We start from the raw sequence: 26129 nt of genomic DNA on the forward strand, positions 1-26129 counted from the left end.
TGTGAATGTGTATACTAGGTAAAATGAATCACATTTGAGGATATTTATTACATGAAAGATTTTTTCCCCCAAAATAATGCTGCCGCAAATTTTTGTGGGGTCTGATTTTGAGGGTGAAAGTTGCTGGGGGAGGGCATTTGTCGGTGACCCCAAGTGGGAAGCAAAACAATGTGTAATGTGGTCTCTCTCCTTCTCTTAATAAAGGACTGCCCAAGGAAGGAAGGATTCCCTCCTTAAAATCACCATTTAAAAACAGGCAATCTGCACTTCTACTCCTCCCCTGGAAGAGTAGAACATTTTCACTTCAATTTGTATATGCCGCTTAAAAATAAGTTTCCATGAGACAGAATCCCCATTTCATTTCAGTGCTACCTGAAATTAGCGTAGGACTCAAAACAGTCATAAGCCATGTATCTTATGAAAGACTGTTTAGTGCCTAAGGTCACAGCTTCAATAGCTGCACATGCCGATTTCCTTTTGGAATCCAGGCCATTCACAACAGAACCACTGAATTAACTGAAGCTATTCAGATCAATTAAGAGGCCACTTCACTACAGTAAGAAACTTGTGGGTTGGCCAGTGACACGGGATTATATAGGATTCCTTGGAAATCAAAACAAGGGAAGATCAGAAGAGGCTTCTAACCATCATTTGTATTCTATTACATAAGAAGGGTACAATGAACTGGGATGGGGGGGGTCCCTCCCCCAATCTTCTCATTAAATATACTTAATTGTAATAGCTCGTGCTGCAACATAAACTGTTACCACTCATTATGACAAATTGATTTATTTATTTGCATGTCTCTCTGAGACTCAAGGCAAATATTTCAAAGGCATTTCAATACACATGTAATACAGCATAGACATGCAAATTTGCAAAGAATTAAATGCAGCAGAAATCCAATACAGAGTTGAAGAAATGCTGAAACAGAGCACAAGTAATTCTAAGATGGGCATATTAAACATCATAGGATTTACCCAGTAGAATCATACTTACAGCAATAGTAGTAAAGTCTATAGTCATTCCCTATCTCTTTAATGATGCATTTCTTTGAGACAGCTTCCTTGTTTTACAGCCCTCCTATCTTGATTAATTCATCTTTGCATAGTGTGCAGAAAGACAGGAAAGTGGGAGCTTTCCTAACCTCTTCAGGTAGGCCACCATAGGGAATGCACGTATAAGTGCAGTTGCTGATTTTGCGCATGTGTAGAAGGCTCTGTTCTACCGATGTGCAGTTCAGTAATCCCTTTAAAATACCAGATTTCTGCTGATTCAGTGGAATCCAGAACTACCAAATCAAAATAATGAATACTGAATCAGATTCGGTAATCCAAACTGAAGTTTATGGAATTAGTTCGGTTTAATTGAGTAAACTTTGGTAACCATGGATGGGCTGTTCTTTTGTAAAGGAACAGAAAAGAAACATTGTTTCTTGCCTTTTTCCTAGATGGGAAGGGGGAATGAGGCAGAAGCAGGAGGGAGGGGGAATGAGGAAGGAAGGGGGGAGTGAGTGGCCAATCCTTGCAGGAGCTCTCCTTCTCTGGCCTATGGGATTCTCTAAGAAGTAGAGAGCCTTTTTCAAACTGCTGTGCAAACAGTTAAATAAGCAGGCTTTCCTGAGAGCAGCCTCCATTTTTGTGGCATGGTCTGGCCTTGAGATTTGAGACATTGCCTGTGGCTGGCTGTTCGCTCTCTTTGGTCCAACTGCCCTGCTCTTTGGAGAGGATTCCCGCTGCCTGTCCTGTGCCTCTCCTTCTGCTGCTCTGCTGAGGAAGGATTTCTGTTCTGCACCTGGAGGACTTCTATGCCATCTGCCTGGTTTGACAGTCACAGACTCACTGAGTTTTTTTCTGTCTTTGGGGGGAGGGGAGTTGGCCTGGTGTCTGGGGAAAGTTTCTTTTGCATCCTTGTTTGCCATTTTCCTGACAAGGCTCATGCAAGACAGCCAAGTAAGAGTGATGCACTAAGCAAACTATAATTTAGTAGCTGGAGGCCCAAAAGAAACAGGAATTAATAGGATATTCTATCCCTCATCATGCAGTAGGACAGAACTGCTAAGTTCCTGTGCAGATTCTTGCTCATCTAAGCCCAGAACCTCAGCAGCACAGAACAATAGCTTCCACTTCCATGTTGTATTGGAGAGTTTGGGGGAGAACAGGAATACATACCTGATGGCATGTATCTACCAACTCTAATTTCAACTCCCATTGATGTTCTGCTACCTCAGAGGGGAGGGAAGAGCAAATGTGACAGTATCAGAGGAAGCTCTTCTCTTCCAATTTGGAGCCAAGCTAAAAGTGATGAATGACCCTTGCCTGGCCAGTGAACAGACTCACGCGTGTTCCTCCCTGTTCACTTGCCATTCACTTGCTCCCCACTTGATGGAGAGCAAGTGAATGGCAAGTGAACAGGGAGGAATACGCGTGAGTCTGTTCACTGGCCAGGCAAGGGTCATTCGTCACGTGTAGCTTGGCTCTTGGATGAATCTCCCTGCTAGTGCTCCTTTCAGTTCCAGTCACTTCCCTTTCCTCCTTTCTTTGAAATGACATGCAATATCCCACAGCTTCCAGAGGACAACAAATCACTCTCAAACTTTGTTTCTCAAGCCTTTCTAGGTTTGCCCCCTTCTTTAAAACCCCTCTATAAACTACTGTACTGCTGCATACCTAGTGAGTATCCTGAGCATGTGGAAAGCCACTATCTTGTCTGAGGGTGGCCCTGTTCTGCTACCATACTGACAGGCACTCAACCATCAAGTTTGCCATTAGGAGGAATGATTTCTTTGTTTTCATCCAATTCATTTTGATTGATATTGGAACGAGGCAATATTTATTCTGTATTCAAACACTTCAATAGCTCACTATAATGGAGGTGATGTTTCAGATTGTTTCTTTACAATTGCCACCTCATTTATCTCCCTACATGCCTCACACATCCTGTAGCATACAGAGCCAGAGCAGACACATTAATGTAATCATATCATACACAATGGGCAGGCTGCCAATCTAACAGCATGGAGAGATTTATGAAAATTGTGTGGTCCATAGATATAAGGCTGGATTCAATGCAATGCCAGCTGAGGGAGCTGGCAGAGAAAGAGCTTTTCTTCCTCCCTCTTCTCCTGGCAGCTGCTTCTGAGCCTTAAAAAGGCAATGCCAAGGTGTGGGTCATGCCTGTGTAGGAAAAGCCATGCAACACAAGCAACTATTTTGAAGAAAGGGGGGACAGGGGGCATCACCCCTGGAAGCTGTTCCACCAGTGGCACTTCTGTTAGCGCAAGAGCCTCTACTGACTGAATTGACTTGCAGGAAAGAATGAAAGTTAAGGGAAAACAGGAAAGGATATTTGGTGGTACAGAAGAACTGTAGAATGAGCTGTGGTACTGAAGATAAGGTCCTGAAGTGTATATGTGCTCCTCCAAGGCATCCTGCTCTTTATTTTTAAACATGTACAGAATAAGCAAAGTCTTTGTAGGGGAGGGGTATGGGACAATAACTTGCCCAAAATTTGTCTTGCCTAAGAATTAACATTAAAAGGATTTAAATTTGTAATATGAAATTAGCAATTCTGCAGTCTTCATCAACCTGGCCTGCCCAGTTCTGCCCAAGACTCTTTTTGGTTCAGGATGGAATTTTTGAGGTCTCGAACAGTAGTACAAACCTTTCATGAGCCTGGGGATGAATTTAGTTGCTATGGCTATCAGCAGGGCAGGGTAAAAGACATATAATAATCAAGAGAGGGGGCAATCCTACCAAGCTCCAAATGATGACTTTTCTCAAATGTGTTGCCAATGTTTGTCCTCCTTGCCCATTGGCCAGTGCACCGCTCCTGTCATTGCTTTATCACAGAAATGGATGCCAGCTGAGAGCAATGAGTGGCACCATCTCCCCTCACCAGTACCAGTTAGTCTTCCTTGCCAGAGCCTCCAGTGGGGCAAAGAGAAGATATCTCCAGTATACCACTTGCTATTGCTCATGCATTTGAGATTTCATTGCACTAAAAGGTTCGTTGGCATGGTGTGTAGCTCCAAGCTACAAAAATGAGACTTCATGGTTAATAACATAACTTGCTGTTCCTTAAAAATTGAAAACAAAAAGGGATATGCTGTCATGGATTTAATGGCTGGGCATGGGCGGATCGCTTAGCCTCAATGTTCCTGGATTAATATTAATTAGAAGCCTCTGACAAGATCTGTATAGTTTTGCTGCTATTTTAGTTTTATGTTAGAATTCCTGATCTGTAGTAAGTCAAATGTCATGTTATTTTTGTGTATGTCTCCATATATAGCTTCTGGGATACAGTAGGTAATTTGCCCCTGAACAATCATTCTGTATTGCCTGGTTCTGACTGGTAAAATAAATCACTTTGCTCTATAAAAAGAGACAAGGCTATCCCTCCACCCCAATCATCCTGCTAAGTTCCTGCACAGATACTTGCTATTTTTACACTCAAGGATCTCTCACGGAAAAGAATAGGTTAAAGAAAGCTGTCTTTGGAGAAAGGTTTATGAGTCACTGCCAAGTACAGTAAGATGAAGCCCGTGAGATGAGCAAGAAGGTAAAACCTTGGTTCATAAAACCCAAATTTATAAATAATAATAATAAAACGGAATGCTGTCACACTGTATGGTAAAAGGCTCAGTACCAAGTTAGAGGACAAGGTTCTCGAAGCAAGGTGGAAGAAGGGAATATCAGAAAGCCTTCTCATTTCCCAGATTAGAGTGCAAGTTTTGTCTGGAAACTTAACATGTGGTAATGCCTTAACATGTGAACAGCCCCTTGCTATTCAGGAGAGTTCTTTGCTGGACCAAGTGGTTATCCTGTAGATCCCTCTTTGGTCAAAACTTGAACCCTCACCTGATTCAGCTCAAGTCACAGTTATGGGGCATGCAATGGGCTCAGGTCATCGTGGCACTTGTATTTCATTTACATGAATGAGGCATGTCGGTTGCTCAGTCAAGACAGAACGTGCCATTTTTGATGTCTTCAAACACCTTTGCCTCATTAAATCAAATTAAATCTACGTGATGATTTCCTAATTTTATACATTACTATTGTTTTAAAGAAAGCCACTTGGAGTACTCCACTGAGTGTTCCAGACAGCATTAATAACGTGTTCATTTATTTTCTGCAGAGAAAATGGCCACCCTTATAGTCCCAGGATTTTGTTCCACCAAGGAAAACTTGCAAAGCGCAGTACTCACACTGGAAGGCGCAATATTGCCTACTCTTGCTTTTACAACTGAAAGCTGTCTGTATACCTTGATTAGGCAAACTCTCATTCCAGCTGATCACATGTCCAGGGCTGTGAAGAGTAACATATGGATCTCAATTTGGTAGTCAATTAATGTGAGTAGCTAGAAAATGAGCTATTAGGGCAACATATGCAAAGCCACAATGAGGGCATTACCCATGTTGGTTTTCTTTGCTTCATTATACAGCTTAATGACACGCATTGAAGTTCCATGGCGTTTAGTGTGCACCACTGAAGTTCCAAGTCCACTAAATGGGAAATGGAAGCAACAATGTGATGTTTTTGAGATGCATATCGAAAATGCCCATTAGGTAATACGAGCATTGTGCCCAATTAGCTGCAATGAGTAAAATATATATTTGAAACTTTACAATGAATATTAGTTGTCATATAAATTCTGGCCATGTATTACGTGGTCCCCAGCATTCTAACTGGGGCAAGAGAGGTGGCGGGTCTCAGGGTCTTAGATTCTACTTATATGCCCTTCATAATCGGTGGTAATTAAATAATGAACCAATATATTTATTTAACAACGAAGTAGCAGAATGAGTAAACCCATTTCCTGACCCCAAACTCTCATCAGTTACAAACCAGAAAACGAACCCATCTAATGCATGAAATATTGTACAGACAGGGGAGGAACAAGGAATGATTCTGCTAGTTAGCAGCACCTGAGTAACATCTTGTTAAGTTTGCTCTACTCTCTGCACACAAGGACTTAAAAGGTTTCTGGTATGGGAGTTTGTTTCTTCTCTGGTCATAGGTCCTTAAGGCTTAGGTGTGAGGCATGAGGCAAAAGGTCACAGCCTACAGGTGGGAGGAAGATGTTCTAAGAAAGAGAAAGAAAGACCTGTTCAGTATTCAAAAGCCTTCCTACTTTGGGTTTTTTTGTTTCTGGTATTCTAAGATGTTCTGGGTCCCTAGCAGGGACAAAAATATAACTAATCAAACTGTGTGTGGCTATATTCCAAATCAGAAATTTGTCAAAGATTGGACTCTCATAGTAAAAGAGAAACTTAATTATTTTTTCCAGAGAAAAGTTGCAAATAAGGCATTTACAGTAATATATAGCAGAGCAACATCAAAACCGAATTGCTGCTCATACTTGGCCACAGCTTAAGACCTACACACTTCTGAGGTTCTATAATCCCAGGTGCATAGGTGCAATTTTCCTCTAGAACAGAAGCTTAGGGTTGTACTGGATTCACCATTACTGCTGAAGAAGCAAGTGAATACATCTGCAAAAAAAACTGTTTTACAACTTAGAACCAAACTAAGTATTACGGCAGTCACTGGTCCAACCCGTGACCATGAATATAATTTTAGAGGAGAATTTAGCCATTTAAAAATTGCTGTGAGGGTTTAATCCCACAAACTTTTCCAAGTGTCAAAACAGCCCCCAATGACTATTTTGGCAGGGGGTGTGAGAGACAAGATTGTATGGTGGGAGAAAGATAAGACTGCATGGTGCCACCATGCAGCAATATTCAAATGATTACATTCTCCTCTAAATTGGTGTTTACGGCCATGGGTTGGACTGTGGCCACTGTAACATGTAGTTTGCTCTCTGTTTAGCCCAGAAGATGGCACCCTACCTTGACTCGGCTGATATGGCTTTCTGGATCCATGCCTTGGTAACATTGAGACTAGACTATTGTAATGCTCTCTACACTGGTTTGCCCCTTGAAGTCTACTTGGAGACTCTAGTTGGTACAGAATGCAGTGGCTTGACTATTATTAGGAGCTAGCTGGAACATGCATATCACACCCATTCTGCAGTCACTTCATTGGTTGCCCATCAGCTACCAGATTTAATTCAAGGTACTGGCTATCATATAAAAAGCCCCTCATGGTCTTGGACCTTCATATCTGCAGGAGTGCCTCTCTTGCTATGTTCTGCAGGGCTTTTCTATAGGTACCACCCTACAAACAGGCAAGGTCAACAACTGCTCATACACGTGCATTCTCTTGTGCGGCCCCCATCTGGTGGAATAGCCTGCCTCAAGTAGTCAGAGGGCAGCCATTCTTCTGTCGTTCCACAAACTATGTAAAACAGAACTGTTCGGGAAGGCATTTTTATACATATAATAGGATAATAGTATAAAAAAATGGATCACACGGGTGTTTTTTTTTTTTAAAGAATGGCATTGTGAACTATACCACTATGTACAGTATGAACAGTATGATTTTTCCTGCTCTCACTGCTTGTTTTTATGCTTTTGTAATGCCATTTTCTGCACCGTTTAACATATCATGTTCATGCCTAATACTTTATGCTTTGTTTCAGATTTCTGCCATCCTCTTCTCATTACATTGCTTATTAGATGTCTTATGTTAGAGACCGCATTGACTTACACTGCGTAACCCACCTTGAATTTCAGTGAGAAGGGTGGATTCGAAATAAAGTAAACACAAAATGCAAAATACATTATCAGCTGCCCTGCTCTTGAGCTCCAAGTGGCAGTGAGGAGCAATCAGGGCACAAAAGAGAGCCATAAGAGCTTTGAGCCCACCTTTGTTCTCCCCTCCCTTTGCCAGAAGACAGAAAAAGTGGCTTGCTTAAAATAATTTCTTCTTTCTTCTGCAGGAAAAAAATTGCAGAGACTGAACTACTTTGTCCCACATCAGGTCAGATGGTGATACTCTAGTGTGCTATGACTGACCGACTGGTGAAGAATACTTGACTACCTAAAAGGAAAGAACTCTCTCACACAGAAATCTGTTCAACTGGTTTAAGTAGCTCAAAGCTATCACCACGACTTCTCATCAGAAGTATATTGCGTGGTTATGCTCTTCAATGATAAGCAGCCAAACGTATCAAGCAGACATTCCACCATCCTCGTAACACTACACGACCATCCCTTGACCAGGGAAACATAATACAGTGTTAGACAGAGTAGACTTACAGCACTCTCTGCCTGTATAGCTTTCAAGGCCATAAGATAACCACACACAGTTACAGCACTGCTTTCCTGGGTGTGGAAGTGCAGCAATTCCATAGCAACTGTATGAGCTTTATTGTCTCCTGGCATTACAGACTTCTAGCACTATCGCTAAGACACAGAAGACAGAGAATGTGGACATATGCGCTGAGACAGGAGCTGACAATGCCATGCCAGTTCATTCCCTCAGTTTTTTATTTACACACATACATCAGTGTCATGGCAGCAGAGGGCACCCACACTCGGAGACCCCAAAAAAGGGAACATTATTTTAACATCTACTAATTTTATTTGAAACGATTATATCCCATCTTATCTTCACAAACTAAAGGCAGCTAAAATAACAGCAGAAGCTGCAGGGAGAAACATCGTAAGTATCCAGCCAGAGAAAAGCAATACCTGAACACAGGTAAAAAACAATACATACAGTTAAGAGCCAGTACACTAAATTAAAACCACAACCTCAAAATGATTTACTTTGCATCAAATACCCTCTGGAATATGACAGTCTTACATGTCTTCTTGAATGGGGCAAGCAAATGTGCCCACCACATCCACTCTGGTATGCCATGACATAGAAATGGACCCACCACAGAGAACGAATAGGATCTAACTGTTGCTAAATGGACTGTCCTAGGTGATGGTACCACCAGGAGAAGGCTGAGAAACGTAACTGGCACACAGGCGTATACGGGGAGATGCTGCCAAATACAACCTTAGATTAAAGAATTCTGGTTGGGGTGACAAATGGCCCCAAATAGTAAACTACTTTATCAGGGCTGCTGCTAGGCCTCAGCTCCAATGCCTTCTGGTGAACTCAGTCATATCATGATGCAGCATATCAGAGGCCTTAAGGCACATGCTGCACAGCCTAGAGTGCCTGGCACACATTCCTCAGTGTACAGAATTGCACTGTTGGCAACATCTATGCCCCTTCCTTGCCAACACCTCAGAGACCTTCACTTATCAGTGATAAGGTTTTCTTGGGCACATTCCTAAAACCCAACAGAAGACAAAAACATATAGGTAGGCACACCAACCTCCAAACTAGGAGTAGCACTCAACATTTATTAGATCAAATCAGAATTTTTAAAAAGTCTAAAAGCTTTTAAGTTTCCCAGAACTCTTCTTCAGCCTGGACATTAACCACAAAAACCCAGCATGTACTATGAAGATCTTAAGATGAGGATTCTAGAAGCTTTTTGCAAACAAATTCAGCTTGCATCCAGAACAAAAGGACTGAAGTTGCCACAAAGGTTACTGGGACAAAGCAGTAATGGCCAGTTTCCCTCAGAAACTGTAAGACTCATCACTATTCAGATCTGCCTTTAGACTGATCCAAACTTTCAGGCATTTTGTAAGGCACACTACTTAAACTTGGAAAGCCAGCAACTGATTCGAGACAACGCACTAGATGCAGAATCAAATGGCAGACCCAAGAAGACCATCGTCCTGATTGCGGTAGAATTTCTTTCTTGCATATTAATCTCACCTTTTCTTGAAGAAGCTTAGGACAAAATTCATGCTGGCCCATTTCAGTCTTAAAAATTCTATGAAATAAGTCAACCATAGACCTGTACACATGGTTTAATAGTATACAGGGGCACGTACAAAAATACTGGAATAAAATTCTAGAAGTTATAGAAAAGATCACAGGATTCAAAAAAGGAAAATGTCCAGAAGCTATCTTGTTCAACTTATGGAACAATAACGGTGTTTCAAAACTGAGAAAAGATCTTGCTTCATTGTTGTCAGCAGCTAAGACTGCATTCGCTCAAAATTGGAAGATAGTCAAGAATAGACCCCCACTGTCAAACAGTGATTGCTGAACATTTGGGACCTGGTGATAATGGAGAAAAATAACTGACCAGATAACATCCATGAATAATCCCAATTATCAATCTTCACAGATATAGAAAAATGGTCCCCATTTCTTGAATATGAAATTAACCAACTATTCTACAATTGACAACTCTGTACCAAAAAAATTAAGGATTTTCTTTTATATTATAAAAATGGTATAAAAATTTGTATATCACGTTGCTTAGTGCAAAATCTTAAATGTTGTTATACAGATCACTTGTATGGTGTTAAAGGTTTACATTTTGTTAATGCTGAAAAAAATTATAAAATAGAAATGAAGAGTTATTTTTTTAAAAAGAGTATATAGGGCAATGCACACAAAGGAAGAATGAGAGAGTGCGTACCGGCCCTGCTCATGACTGAGCATGCTGACCCCATTCCCTCTTATATGCGTTCATCCAAAGGGGGGCACAATGTCTAGGCATATACCAGTTGTCAGTCCTATACTGAATATTGTGTATATAGGAAGACAGTTACTACCCAAGCTACACACAGAAATCCATCCATTATCTCTCTGTTGTTACACTTTTGCATTACACCCACTAGGAAGTATATTCCTCTGAAATCAGTAGGATTTCAAAGTGGATGAGTTATGCTCACAGCTATCAAAAGTTACTCATCACATATTCAGCCTTCACTGTTTTGCCCTCAGCTCTTTACAAATGGGAAATTACTTGCAATTGAAATACTGATGGACTCCGCTGGAAAAAAAACCACACACCTTCCTTTGCTTTACCGGGATTGAAATAAAGTCTGAAACAAACCAGAGTTCTTTTTCTTCATGAGAGCACGCATGCCCAGGAACTGCATTAAATGAGACAGAGTAATCGCGTCATTTGCCAGTTTTCTTTGCATCATCACAACTCTGTTCAGAGAACTCATTCTTTCAAGAAGCTAGTCATTTAAATCTCATCTTGAGAGAATGGCAGCTTATAGATTTACTCAGAAAAGGCAACTGTGGTCTTTGATCAGAGGGTACTTGGTTTTCAAGAGAGGTAGTGTTTCTGTCCAAATTCACACTGCCTACACAAAGGAGACTCCTACCATCTGTTTGGAGAACTCACAGTCTATTAGCCTCTCTATACCGCACATGGTAAATAGTCTCTCTTGGGGAGAAAGAACAAGTTGAATGAAAAACCAATGAAAACTTGAACAATACTTCAGGTTTGGGCTCACATTACAGATGTCTCTTACCTGAGCCCTTCATACTACAAATCATAGCGGGGTTTCTTTTGTGTGTGTAAGCAATAACAAGATACAGAAGCACACAGAGAAAATGAGAGTGGATAAACAGCTTTTCAGCATTTATCCACTTCCAGATAACAGTGAAATCCTAAGCAGAGTTACTCCAGTCTAAGTCAATTGCTTTCAATGAGCTTAGACTGGAGTAACTCTGCTTTGGATTTCACTGCAAGCTGTGCTTCTGCTGTATTCTAATATTACTATATAGAAAGCTGAATTTTCCTCATTTGAATCTACAAAGCCACACAATTCTGCTCCTGTTCTTTACTTGCCATTTTTCTTTGTATTTTCTTGACAGTACAAAGGACTTTACTAGCTCTGGACTATTATTCAGCGCTGCTCTATCAGCCTGCCTTCTGAAGTATAAACATGGCATCACACTCTGCCCCCCTTCCCATTGCATCAATGTGTGTGTGACAAACAGGGATCTATGCAGTAGCACAATGCTGAATCAACAGGGGCAACGTCATATCTGATACATCTTCAATGTTCTGACTTGTTCCATGTTTGAGGCAGCAGCAGTACAACTTCAGACACTGGTGAGGGAAGAAAGAGGGTCGAAACAATCCAATACACATGGATCAAAACTCAAAAAACTGTATTTCATATGAACTCAAGCTAAATTCAGTTTCAGGATCTTTTAAAGAACTGGCCTCTTAAATGCTCCATCCCTCCTCTGAAACTGGGCTCTCAATATTGTGTAAAATCTATATAAGGTGGCTGTGGCAGGTTGGGGTGGCAGGAGCGAGCACTAGTATCTTTTTTGGAGGGAAACAGTTCACCCTCTGTACAATGTTACTGACTGTCATCACAATGGTAGAGTGTACTGATCTGAGGATTATCTGAGGACTACCATCAGCACCACACTTCCCCATCACACCATCAAGCTCAGCTGAAAAAGAAGCCAAAGGAGTATTTATTTACTGGCCTACCAGTGCTTGGTACTATTTACAGCTGGTCACCCCTGAGGTAAATTATAATGAAGCTTCTGAGGCACACATTCCCCTTCCTTGGTAAAAACTCCAGTTAATCTTTTCCACTCTGGATTTACCCTGAAAGAAAATATTTTTTTAAAAAATAAGAAACATTTTTATTGTACTGGGAAGGGGAAGTAAACTACGGATGTTTAAGGTGAACTTTATACAAATACAGCTTCATGAGAAAGTGAGGAAGGGTGATTTACCAATTTTTATACACACTTGTGTCTGTTTCAGAATGAAGGCAATGCCTGTACCTGCCAGACTACTGTTGACTGTAAAAGCTGTTTTCCCACAGTTTCCCTTATCTTTTAGCATTACATTACAGCCTTTTAAGTACAGGCCTTGGCCTGCCCTGTAGCTTTCAAAATAAAGAGGAGAACTTTATAGCAGTGTGGACCACTCCAGATCACCACACTGAACAGTCATCTTCTCCAGGAAGAGACTGGAGCTATAGTCAAAATCCCTGACTTTGCCAAAGAAACCTCTGAACCCTATCTGATCAAATATCTGTTCCCTATCCAATTAAAAATCTGTTCTCTTTTGCTTCTGCCCATTCTCCTCTCCCTCTGCCTCCAAAATTTACAAATTTCCTGACTCACCATTGCTAGCTTTCTCTACCAAACCACCAGGATACAAAGAGGACTGGCAGATATGAAAAAGGGGATGGACTTGACCCTGTACATCACAGTTCAACACAAATTCCACTGGAAGAGCCAATTTCCTTCTATTAAACAAAAATTGAGATCAGCCTCTCCTGTTACCTGCATTTAAAAGAGAGACTTCAGCTACTAGTTTAGTGGACAGCGGTTCTGTCACAAAACCTTGAACTATTAAAGAGTCAGTATCAAGTAAAAAGCTTTGGTTATATTAAAACTAGATCCCATCAGTGAAGGAACACAATCAAATCATTGCTGAAGGAAAACAAAATATTAGGAATAGGAAATATTAATGCAAGGAACGGATCAAAGTTGCTAACATGCTGAGCCACAAGACAGAGGTAACTCACCAGGCATAGCAATTGACAATAATAATATTCGCCCAGCAGGAATCTTATCAAATGCAGAAACTTGACATTATCAAATCTGGAAGCTCACCCCAACTCCCGACCGCTGAGTTGGAATGGGATGTTCATAAGAAAAGTATACAAAGACATTCCCTTTACTTGAAAAAGCCCGTAAGGGATGGAGACCATTGTCATGGAAAAGACTGAACCAGTGACGCTCTCAAACATGCTACCAGCTAGAAAAGCATAGCAGCAGATATATAAATCAAAGAAATATTTAATCTTCGTTAGCCATGCATGTCATACTGAAAAAATTCAACGTGCAAAACATTCATATTTCAACAAGAAATTCCGTAGTACTTTTAAGGCTATTAAAAATATCTGTGGCAGATGCTTTTGTGAGCCACAGCCTGCTTTGTCAGATACATGTAGCAGGTAGTTACATTTCAGATTTTAAACCTTAATATTACACTACAATACAGACCATTCCTCCATGTAAGAATAAGAGGAAAGTTGAGTTTGGACATTACGGTCAGTAAGCTGTTTATTTTGTTTAAAATATTTATATCCTGCTTCTTCTGGCGTTTAAGACTGCTGACAACAGTTTTTAAATATCAGGAAAATACATAAAATAACTGTTTCCAACTCTCTGTTCAATTTTTAGATGGTTTATTCAAGCTAAACGAAAATGCAGAACAGAATTGTAACGAATTAGATGCTACTACAGAGCGGAAGAGACCAGGGCTGCTAGTACTATTCTGCAAACGCACAAGAGTTGTTGTGCTGCTATAATGAACAACAGAAGAACAAAAGCTGTTGTAATGCTTATGCAAGCAGATGAAAAAAAATTAAATTTAGGTTCACATTTCTCAAACAATAATTTTACCGCTTGCACTAAACAGCTTTCTACAAGCAGAAGGACACCAAACCCCCCTCTGAAAATAGACCAAGTGGATAAACCTCTGTTTAAGATTCCACTATAGCCTCCACGTTTTAAAAGCATTTCAAACTCTTACATTGACCTCTTGTGAGTTTAGGAGTCAAACTGACCACCACTTAGTGCAGGTTTCCCCAATATGGCACTACCCAGTAGTACTTCTCTGGTGCCCACTGAGCTTTTCAGAAAGCAGTTGGAGCCGTTATAAGGCAGGGCTTGTTACTGGCTGCCCATCTGCAAATGAAGCCGTTTTCCATGGCTGCAACAGCAGCTGCATCTACAGGAGGACGGGTAAGCACCCAGGCTCCTGGTTCCATTCCCCCTTCAGGCTTTCCTTCTTTTCATCCCCCGTTCCTTCATTTCTTTTTATTTCTTTTTTGTGATTCTTTAGCAAAACAAGGAGATAGGTATTCTGTTCGGCTCTGCCTCCTGAGGCAGCCATTTTTGTGGTAGTGCTGCTTGCCCTCTCTCAGGCTGAAAAAAGCTGGAGACCCCAACTTAGTGTAATAAAGCTAGTCGCATATGATGAAAGAGAACAAACTCCCCCGTGAAGGGCAACTCAGATTCTATCTTGTATGTTTACAAAGTAAAAACTTCAAACACAGAACTAAGAGAATACCAGTTTCAACAGAACAGGAAAGAGTAGCTCGAAGCTTGAAACAGAATCTTAAAACAGTTCAGCTGCAGAGGACTATGAATGTAGTCTACTAAACACTGCCGACGGCACTGCCATTATTTTAACTAGGCTTCTATGTCAAACTTTTACAAGCCCCATTGAAAGGAATATGCTGGACTTCTTTTACAATGTTGCTGCCAGAAAAGAGGGAAAGGAGATAGAAAGCTGTCAGAAAGATCAAGTGAAAAAAGGATAAAGCAGATTTGCTCTGACAGTGAAACGCCGTTGTATTACGGAGGCTCATTTTTTGAGCACAGTATGCAAAGAGACCACAACTAATTCCACAGCAAACAATGGCAAAGTCCCAGCTGTGAGCAAAGTACTTCCTACCTGGATCATGGCAACTAACCAAGCCTCAGCTACAGTTCCAAGATCTTCAACAAGTATTCATCATAACACCAAGTGAAAGGCCCTGATTATTTTAGTTTTAACCTTCCTCTGCCCAGAAACTTTGGGGAAATAATTATGACTGTGTGAGCCAACATGCATTATCAATATGAATTGCTCACAAATCTTCAGACAGAGATGCTAGTATGGCAGGTGGGACAGAAAGAGGAGGAAGCTTCTCTCCCTGTGCCTCATCTTCACCCAGTGAGTGAGGAAACCATAGGTCTCTCCATCCCTAGAGAGCTCTGGGATGAGTCAGTAGGAAACAGTCATATTGCCCTGTGGATCCATGGAATCTGATGGATGGCGGGGCCTTGGAGAAGTTGGCACCATAATCCCAGAAAGCTGCAGGGAACTGGCACCAGTTTCTTCAAGACTTCCTCATCTTCCATATGACGAATCTGTGAGAATGGGGGGCGGGGTGAGAGATCTCCTTGTCATTAGACAGGACAAGTTGCAAGGGCCACTTCACACACAACATTAATATATACTAGAGATGTAAGTGTACAACACCTACAAATATAACGTATGAATGCAACAAAAAGTGTGTTTCATTACAGGTATAGCTGTTAGAGGCTTTGTGATTGAATTCAAGCAACAGAGAGCTACAAGCAGTGACAAATCATGTAACAGTGCGGGACTCTAATCTGGAGAGCCGGGTTTGATTCCCCACTCCTCCACTTGAACCCAGCTGGATGACCTTGGGCTAGTCAGGGCTCTCTGGAGCTCTCAGCCCCACCCACCTCACAGGGTGATCTGTTGTGGGGATAATAATGGCATATTTAGTAAACCGCTCTGAGTGGGTGTTAAGTCATCCTGAAGGGTGGTATATAAATCAAGTATTATTATTATTATTATTATTATTATTATTATTATTATTATTAACATCTGAAGTGGCCCTACTCTCAAAAATACAGTGTTTATGGGCTTTTGCATACAGAATGCAAATAATTCCCCTGCCCAGTTTCAAACTGTGAAGTAGTCAGAACATTTTATTAAGAGCAGAGCAGATTATACCAAGTTTTATTTATTAATCCCAGAACTTCTTTTCAAAGTCATGTCAATTAAATATTACATTGGTGAAATTAAAATATTCCACTAATCCTCAGGCCACAACCAATTTTTCTCTTGTTTTTATATTCTGCCTTGTTTATCCTTTAGTCATCTTCCAAGCTCTTCTGCAGGAAAAAAAAAGGCTACATGGCCCCGTGCTCTTTCTGATGCTTTAAAATAAAGACTAACAACATGCTACATGAGAGCAGTAGCATGGCTTTCAAAACGTGAGTTTTCACAAACCCTCTCAATGTTAAAAAGCAAAGGTCAGTTCAGAAGACAATAAGAGTATTTAAGTTGCATCAATTTTCCACTAAATTATATTTAAAGCTTTATTTTTAAATGATACTGGGGGTCGTTTAGGAAATGTTGTTTGAAATGTTCGAAATAGGCCAGATGTACAACTCTGCATAACAAAGAACCAAAGATATAAAGCATGAAAACCAATTTATATATCGTATTGCAAAAGAGTGGCTTTTACTCCAGAAGCAAAGTAATGAGATTCTTTGAAGAAAAGAGCAAAAAAAAAATTGAAACATTTTTCTCCATCATAAGCATTGTTCAGCTAAAATGTACTCCATGTTAAAAGAGATTTGGAAAGTAGAGAATGCCTTGGACTAACACCTTCCTTCGCTTTAATCACAAATAATTGCCTCTCTTTGTACTAATGAGCAGCACAAAATGAATGCAATTTAGACAATTCATTCAGTGTAATAGCTTTGAGAGCTAATATTACTGCAGAGAGATCTATTCTCAATTTCCTGGAGTACAACAGAGAGGCAGTAGATTTTTCACTCAAGGGAGCTTTCCTACCACTATGCAAATAGAAACAGAAATCCCATTATCTATTGGTAAAAACAACAACAACAAAAAGCAGGTTAAATAAAGTTTTATATGTTGCTGCATCCCCATAACAACCGCCAGCTCCCAGGATCATGAATGTAAATAAAGCCCTTCACTTACTGAAATCAATGAGAAACCTTCCAAATCCTTGCCTTTGGTACTGGGGCATGATCATTATGCAGGAGACATTGTACTTCTGCTGGCAAAGCTTTTCCTGAGGGAAGGAGAAACAGATCAAGTATGTCAAAACACTGCTGAAGTGGGCAGTTCCATGCACCTGCTTCTTCTATCTTTGTCAAATATTCCAGGAAAGCACACAGGCAGCAGGTCAATATCAAAAGAGAATAATCCTGTGGAAAGTATTGTCACACTAGCAAGGTGTAACTGCAACAGAGGTTATCTTTTAACGATTTTTTGTTGTTGTTATTTTATGGGATGGCACTAAGCACCAAAAGGAAACGCACAAGCAAATTTAAATGGAGCATTGGCATGGCAGGAGGGACTGGGAAGGGGAATCTTTTCATGCTCTACTGAGGTCGCTGTCAGAAAGATACAAAGGGAAATAATGCCCACATGTTTCCTCAAGGCAGCAGGTTATGTTGGAAACAACTGCCGCATAAAATAACTTGCCGCTTTCTAGCTACGTTTCTCATCCGCCTCTGAGCAAACATCTACCTCTCAGAGCTACTGATCGGAAGTTGTATTTGAAGCACATGCAGATTTCTCACAGCCAAGAGCACCATCCTCTGAATACAGAATGAACTCCTGGCGCTCCGGCCATCGGAAACGGGCAGGCAGGGGTGAACAAAAAGTAATCACTTGCCTACAAGCACAGTAGAGGGGAAGATTAAACTGGAGAACCTGGGAAGCTGCTCTTGTGAGAGGACCTAAAGGGCAGGGGGAGGCTGTTTGGGCTTGAGATGCTGGTGCGGGCGGAGGGGGGGGCAAAGAGGCTGGCAGCTGTATCAGCAGCCATCTCAGAACCAAAGCCAGATGAGTCACTTCTGTGGCCCAGTCCTGTCTGCCCCTTGGGCTGCTTAATAAGGTGAGGAACCTGCCAGAAGGAAGAAGTCCTCACCCCTGCCTGCATCCTGACAAGCCTTGCTAAGATGGAGAATTAGCAGTTGGAACAGCACTGAAGTCCTAACTCCATCTTATAAAATCATCCAGTGTAACATTCCAAATCCACAACAGTACACTAGCAGCATGACTAGGTGTCATCATGGGTAGATTCCAGCCAAGTGTCAAGCTCTGCCTTCCAATATGGGCCCTTTTGCAAGATGTTGTTATTGGATGTTGTTACATCAGCACCCCTATAGTCAGTCATCTAGGGCCTCAGGTCACCCCAGATCATAGAAAATGGGGCAGCTAAAGGCATACCCCTCCCCAGTCACTTTTAAACCCAAAAAACAGATGCCAAAGGCCAGGTGGGGGGGATTCAGAGGAAATAGACTGACAAAATCCACTAAAACGCAAAACGAGGTTTTCCAGGCACCCTTTTGCAAGGAAGTTAATCCTAAAAACAAACAACCCTAACTAATTAACAAACAATTCTTGCTAACATCATTAGAGACTCTAGCCACATAAACCATGGTCAGTGTTTGTGACAACAGAGGACAAATATAACAGAAGATTTAAAATGATTCTCAAGACAACGTCTAACACCTCAAAGAGAGCCAACGAGTCTCCTTCCTGAATTCATGGCAAACCTCATCTCTTTTACTGGATGTTCCAACACATTTGCAAGCTAGAATTCATTGTTTGAGTTAATCATATCAACATTATAATTTTCCTCCCCACACCAGACATGAAAGAGAAAGGCTTTGTAAGAAAGACACCTCAAACAGCTGCTGAGCCAAGCTGTAAGTGGAAGGTATGCTTTTGGGAGGGAGGAGCTTATTGGGCACACTGCAGATGGCGCTCCTTCTGCACCTTCTTACTCACCCCCCTTTCTCCAAGCACTGGATGAATCCACAAGATTTATGTCCCCAAACCATCTGGATGATAATTGTATTAAAAAACTACAGATGGCATTCACTGTCCTTAGCAGGGGGCGGGGGGAGGGTTGTCTACTTTAAAAATTAATTAGAGTATCTGCATTCCAGGAAAAGTAGAAGAATCTCTCCCTTCTAACCACACTGCAAAACATAAAAGGGAACAGCTCTGTGTGGGCCATCTTGGGGGCGATGGACAATGGACAGTGGAGGAGAAGAGCACAAAAGGACAAAGGTTCAAGGTCAAGACTTATGAACAGTGGAGCAGGAAGACAGAGACCCACATTATAAGACGGTGGCTGAGGTGCAGTTCCAGCGGTGAGGGATCATCAGAGAAGGAGTAGGAGGGCCACCTAGACAAGTGGAAGAGTGGTAGCTCTGGAAAGGAGGACAGGAGGACACACAGGCCCATTAGGACAAGCAGGTGGACAAGCAGAGAGGAATCAGAACACTGGACACTCAGATGGTGACCTCTTCCTTGGGATTCACAGTGGATAGGTCTATCGATGGCCACTGGCCTTACTGACTAAAGAGAACCTACATATACAGCAAACCTCTGGATACCAATGCTAGGAGGCCGCATCAGGGGAAGACCTTGGCCCCTGTGCCGTTTGTTGGCCCTCCAGGGCAACTGGTTGGATGCTGTGTAAAATAGGATGTGCTGGACTAGATGGGCCATTGTGCTCTGATCCAAGAGGCTCCATTTATGCTGAACCATGCCCTTCTGACCTAGTCTGAGGCTCTATTGTACTACACGGGCTCCTACTGGACAACCTCTCAAATGCTATACCATGTTTATGGCGCTATAGAAAAAAGTGCTCAGGGGTGTGTACACTGTTTTGTCAGGTTGGGGAGGGGACAATAAGGATGCTAATTCAGAGAAGAATGAAAGAAATACCAAAAGAGAACCCAAAGGAGAAGAATGGTGAATAATAGGTTATTGATTTCACACCAGACACAGAACCACAGCTTCAGATTTACCTGGTTGACACCTCATTTAGTACTCCGAAATGGCACAGAGAGCCTGCAAAATGATTTTATTCGATGACGCTTTTCTGCCTTAGAGCAGCTACAAACTTGCGGTTCCAATGGGATAGCAACCACAGAGATCTTTGCCGTGTGCTAATAAGGTAGAGGGCAGAGATCAGCAGCATCTCTTCGCATAAACTGGTGCTCACCCAGAAAGGACTCCCTCTGCAGCCTTTGCTGAGAATAGGACTAGGAATGAGAAAGCTACTTTGCCCAACCCAGGGTTATTTTATGCTTATTTTTTTAAAAGAAGAGGGGAACGGATTTGGCTAGAACAGGTACAGAAACTGCCCTTCTAAAAATGTAAGGAATGGAAAGGAACCCGCAACTCAAGAGCAGCAATGGAGGCTCTAACTACTTAAAATGTCATGAGTTGTGTATGGAGCACCTAGAGTTTTTTAAATCTCACTTAAGAAGCGACCTGATTTGGATTGGGACAACGGCATGAGGGAAGGGGTTTTTGATGTCTTCCCCTCTCCCCTCTGCGGTTGTCCTGCCTGATCAAAAACAGTCTTGAGGAAGCACTATTTGCCCTATTGTGAAACCATGTACATCTGGGATCACTACATGTGCACTTCCGCAGTGGAACAGACAGCATTTTCCTACAGCCCTTTTTGATTGGGAGAACAGCAGGTGGGAAAGCCTTAAAAGCCAAATCCTTTCATGCTCCAGTTCTGATCCAAATCAGGCCCACGCATGCCTGCAAAGCAAGTTTCTGAAAATTACAAAATCCCCAGGATCTCATGAAATTAGGCCCTAAGCACTTGCAGGCCCCATACGGTCCATCAGGTTTCAAGTACAATGGTGGTTATCCTCCATGGAAAGCCAGGCAGCATTCTTCTGAAGAACCTCTACAGAGCCCATGAGGTGGTCAGGGTAGCAACACAATTAACTTGAAATCTGACCATGGCACAAAAGCAGCACTGTTTGTTTGTTTGTTTGTTTGTTTGTTTGTTTGTTTGTTTGTTTGTTTGTTTGTTTGTTTTAAACAGAACAGGAAATAAAGAGCAGGACTGGTCGGACTGTCCATGTTTTGAGTGTGGTACCCAAGAAAGTCTTGGGCATGTTCAGGTTATAAACAGCATCTTTTCTATCCCCAAAGGACCACAGTCAACAATGCCATTGACACTGAACGCTGTTCTAGATGCTATCTATGCATCTGTGGACCAAGATGAGTTGATGGACCTAAGACTCCAGTGCCTTCATGGCCATTTTTTAGTTTCTCACACATACCTCTGTAATTTTAGCCTCCGGAGTTTCAAGTTCTACAGACATCTTTTCTGTTGGCTGAGAACACCTGAGTAGCCATGGTTTCTGAATGTTGCTTTTACTGAACAGAAAGTCAAGTATTCCAGAATGGTGGGGCTAGACCTGATGTGGCATTTGTATGTCAGAGAAATTTCCAAATAATGGAATAGCACAAAGGTGATCAATATGCCAGGATACTGAATGGTGTCAACAGCTACCAGAACCTCTGGAAATGAAGTTTCAAGTCTGCTGCATCCTTAGCAAGGACTGAGGGATTGCACATCAATACCCTAAGTAGACATGGGCTGGACTCAAAATACGAATCAAATTTTGTGATGAATTGGGCTGCAGTTTTCACAAAATGCATGACTTTTTGGACCAATTCGTTCGATTCTTGAATGATTCATGATGCCAGTCTGGCACTGATCCATTGATTCCCTAGGCAACATAGGCCCGGAATATCTGCAGACCTTTTGTTGCCATTGGAAACTCCAATCTTAGCCCACATAATCTTGATAGGCAACTCTCCCTGCCAACTGGAGAGCTTCCATTCTGCCCTATACAGCAAGGAGTAGGGAGGGCGGTTAATCCCCACGGCAACTAAGGAGATGGGCCTTCTGTAGCCATAGGAACACCAATCTCATCCCTCCAAACACTGTTAGGCAGGTCTGACTGCCAACCAGAGACCTCCTATTCTGTTCTATGTGAGCATTTCTTATATAAGGCATGGCTCTCTGCCTCGTGCTTTTCAGTTTCAGTAGTCAGAGGGAGAAGGAGGACCTGTTGCTGGGATTTGGAGTGAGAGAGTGGAATTGGGAGCTTTTGGCTGGATTTGCTGCGGCTTTAAAAAAGAGACTGAAAAGCCTTTCTTATTTTCAGCTCTTGACCTTGCTGGGAAGGTCATTGGGTGAGGGTGCCTTCTTTCCTCCCACCCCACCCAACCCCAGTCACAGAGCATTGCCTGGCTCTGGGGCCTAGCTTGACTGAGGCCTACCTTTTTTCTTTAATTTTCTTTGCTTATATTCTTATTTAGAGCATTTGTTCTTGCTGGCTTGTTGGGTGAGGGTGGGTGGAGGAGAGCCTGCTGAAGTCTCTCTGCAAGTTTGACATCTCTGGGTATGAAGGGGGCCATTGAGGTCCCCTGGATTCTGATGAATCACAAAACTAACCAATTGTTTTGTGAAACGGGACAATTTCGTGAAAGTTCATGATGCATGATTCGTGGAATGCAACAAAACACAAAACACTCGCTTCAGTTTTTTCCCATTTCGTGCCAATCTCTAACCCTAAGTGGTAAGTTAGGGTATGCCTAACTTATCAATACCCTGTGGTAAGTTTTGGGAATGGAAGAGTGGGTAGGAAAGTGAAATGCTTGAAATTTTGAATGAGTTATGCAAGAAAACAATCTAATTTCCAATTATTTGGGGAAGTATCCATTTTAGCCAAGTTCTGAACCAAATCAATAGTTTTAAGATCAGATATCACTGTAACAGAGCACAGCCTAATCCCCTTTCAAGAAAATTAAGTGGGTGGTGGTAGGGTGTATGTGAAATACCTATTTCATTCCAATGTTGTGCATTCTTCAAACATGGCATAAAAATAGCAGAAACGCCAATTTCCAGAGCAACATATCCAACAATGTGCTATAAGCAAACTAATAGGAAACACCTGAATTTGCACTACAACAGTCCTGGACTTGGAACAAGCGCCTTGCTAGAACATCACAACAACTCACCCTTGTCTCACTATCCCTTCAACATTCAATCTCTTTTCAAGCTACTCAGCGAATCCATCACAGGGGCTCTCCATATGCCATCCAACCCAATGACATTTATTTTGAAGAATCACCGTTACATTCAAAGAAATGAGCCTCTTGCGTAAATTAGAATGTGCTTCTTACTGAAAAAAAGGATGCAACATCCAAATACCCCCAGCTATGTGCACACCTGTGAAAAAAGTGCATGCTTCCGTGTCAGTCTCTAACTCTGCCAGATCTCTTTCTAAACTTACTTCATCCTCTTTCCCACCCGCTCCCACCCAATACCAATACTCTGCTCCCCATGTGTAGAAATTTTCATATGCAGTAGCAGGCAGACAAATGATTCCTATGAAGATGTATATATTGGGGTACTATCAACAGATGTGTGGCAAATCTGAATCCTGAAAATTTTCTGATTCAAATTTAAATATATAATTTAGGTATTTAAATCATGTTAGCAAAATTTAAATGTTATCAAAAGAAGGGAAGACTGGACTCGTACGTGCACTGAGGTTTGTCCATACTTCATATTCCACATTTAGCCTATCTAACATGACTGATTTGCAGCACAAGAGCCCTGGCAGGTATAGATAAATAGATTGTATTTACATAAGTGGGTCAGAACATTTTCCATGGAAAAATAAAGTGCTGGAAACTTTTCTGGGAAATTTTTCACCCCATATCACTGGCACTAGCCAACACTGGCACTAGCAGAGGACTAGAACACAGCATCCTGGGACTCCCTCATCCCCTCCTCCATGCACAAAGGGAAATGGTTAGGACAAAGTAGTATTTCTTCCTGAATTTCATTTCCCACAACTCAGGTTGGAATGATAGTGCACTGAGGTCCCCTGCCCCCCACTCTCCCCCCATTTCAGGCTCCTACATCCACAAGGAGCTACTCAAGAACTCAAGCACTGAGGACGCTCATTCAAATGAAAAGCCACTTCACAGATTGTTTTCTCAAGCAAAGACAGAGTGCTAGTAGGAGGGTGTGTTATGTCTCTTTCAGGCCTCTTCTTTCAGTATGTTATATGACAGCTACTTCTTACTTTACATCTCCTCTCCATCAACCCAGTGCACAGCACACCAGTATACCTCCAAAACTTACAAATTCAGCTCAACAACAGCTGTCCTGAACAGGCACAGAATTACCAACAGGCACTGCCTAAGCAAACTGACATTTTTGTACAATTCAAAATCAAGGGCACCCTGAGCAGGATGGCCCAGGCTAGCACAATCTCATCAGATCTCAGAAGCTTAGCAGAATCAGTTCTGGTTCATACTTGGATGGGAGACCACCAAAGAAGTCCACAGTTGCTATGCACAGGCAGGTAATGGCAAACCATTTCTGTTTGTCTCTTCCCTTTAAAACCCTATGGGGTCACCATAAGTCAGGTGCAACTTGATGACACTTTACACACACACAAAACCAAGCAGAAGAGATACTACCTATTAAGCCACCCGTGGAGAAACATGAGATAGCTACAACTTTGACTCTCCTCACTGAAGTCACTAGGTGAATACAAATAACCAACTGCTAACTTATCATGCATGCTATGCATTTATCCAACGAGTAGACCTATAAGGAACTCACACTTAGGTGAAGCTGTAGATGTGGCATGTAACTAGCCCAGGAGGTAACCTTCTGAGTATACTATTTTAGCACCATCACAAACAACAAGTCAGTTCTATCCATGATAAAATAAATCAGATCTGGATAAGCAAGCAATTAGGCACCTCAGCAGCTCCAGTCCTAACCCATATGGCAAACACAACAACACATCTGAAGTCATCGTCTCCAACTTCCTATTCTGTCCAAGCAGAAAACTCCGATCTTTTAAAAGGTGACAGTCAAGACAATCTGTTTTCAAAATATCAAAATAACACGCAGATGTGTTCAGCCAGCAACATATCTGAGATTTAATTCCAATTTGGAAAGTAGGGAAAAGAGAGGCTGAAAAATAATTTTCAAAAGTAGCATCACAGACTTCTTGAAGCAGAAGAGAAGCTCAGTTTCCAAGGCTTGTGACCCACGGAAGCAGACCTCACCCCCCAAGTCAACTAACAAGTTTCCAAGAAGACGAATTTTTGTCTCAAAAATAAACTTTATCACATTTATTTTCTATTCTGCCTTTCCTCCAAGGTGCTCACATGGTTCACCCCTCCTCAACAGATCATTTGCCACAATAATAAACATATTCCATCATTCATAATTTTTACAGTGGCTAAAGAGCATGAATACATTTAGTCTTCTTTTTCACATAGGTTCCTAGTGTATATGCCTTTTGTCTATGGCCTGATGTACAATTTAGATGCCCAACCTAAATTGGCCTCAATGAATTAAAACCAGTTGACTTCAGTGGGAGAAAACATTGTCTATTGCATTTACATGGGTTGTGTTTAAAACTGAATTTCCATAAGTATGCAGCAAGCCAAACAATTAGTGTATCTAGAAATTCAATTACAGTTTTACAAGAAATAAAATTTTAAAAGTGCTAGAAAATGTGTGCCCAGAGAGAAGGAAAAAAGTGGCTTCAGCAAACACAAATCATAGGACAATCACTTAACATTAATTCAAGAATATCCTGACTTCTTACAACTGGTTTACATATTCAAAAGGCGGATCAGATTCTGAAACAAACTGAAAGTTAAGGGATTCATCTTAGTTTCTTCGCAGGCTAAATTACTGTAAATAGCAGCAGAACTATATTCAGTGAGGTATGGGAATTCCCTAGAAATGTACTACATGAGCCAAAACTTTCAGCACACAGGCCCAATTCAAACAACTTAGAATACTTTATATGCATAGACTGGGGCTATTGCATCAGGATAACCATCCTCGGAAGCCATGATATACGCAACACACTTATTTGTAAAACTGATTAATCATCTTTTTGCTGAGCAGTGATGCCTC

General features: G+C 41.6%; 1 protein-coding gene across 2 annotated transcripts in view; it reads right to left on the reverse strand.

Moving 5' to 3' along the window:
• KAT6B (lysine acetyltransferase 6B) overlaps positions 1-26129 on the reverse strand; it is a 151600-nt gene that overhangs the window by 30147 nt on the left and 95324 nt on the right. For both annotated transcript variants that reach the window (XM_054983672.1, XM_054983671.1), the window contains exon 11: positions 17303-17396. In XM_054983672.1, coding sequence (XP_054839647.1) covers positions 17303-17396 — 94 coding nt within the window. The remainder of the gene's footprint in view (positions 1-17302; positions 17397-26129) is intronic.

Source organism: Eublepharis macularius, chromosome 6 (genome assembly GCF_028583425.1).
Source record: "Eublepharis macularius isolate TG4126 chromosome 6, MPM_Emac_v1.0, whole genome shotgun sequence".
Lineage (NCBI taxonomy): Eukaryota > Metazoa > Chordata > Lepidosauria > Squamata > Eublepharidae > Eublepharis > Eublepharis macularius.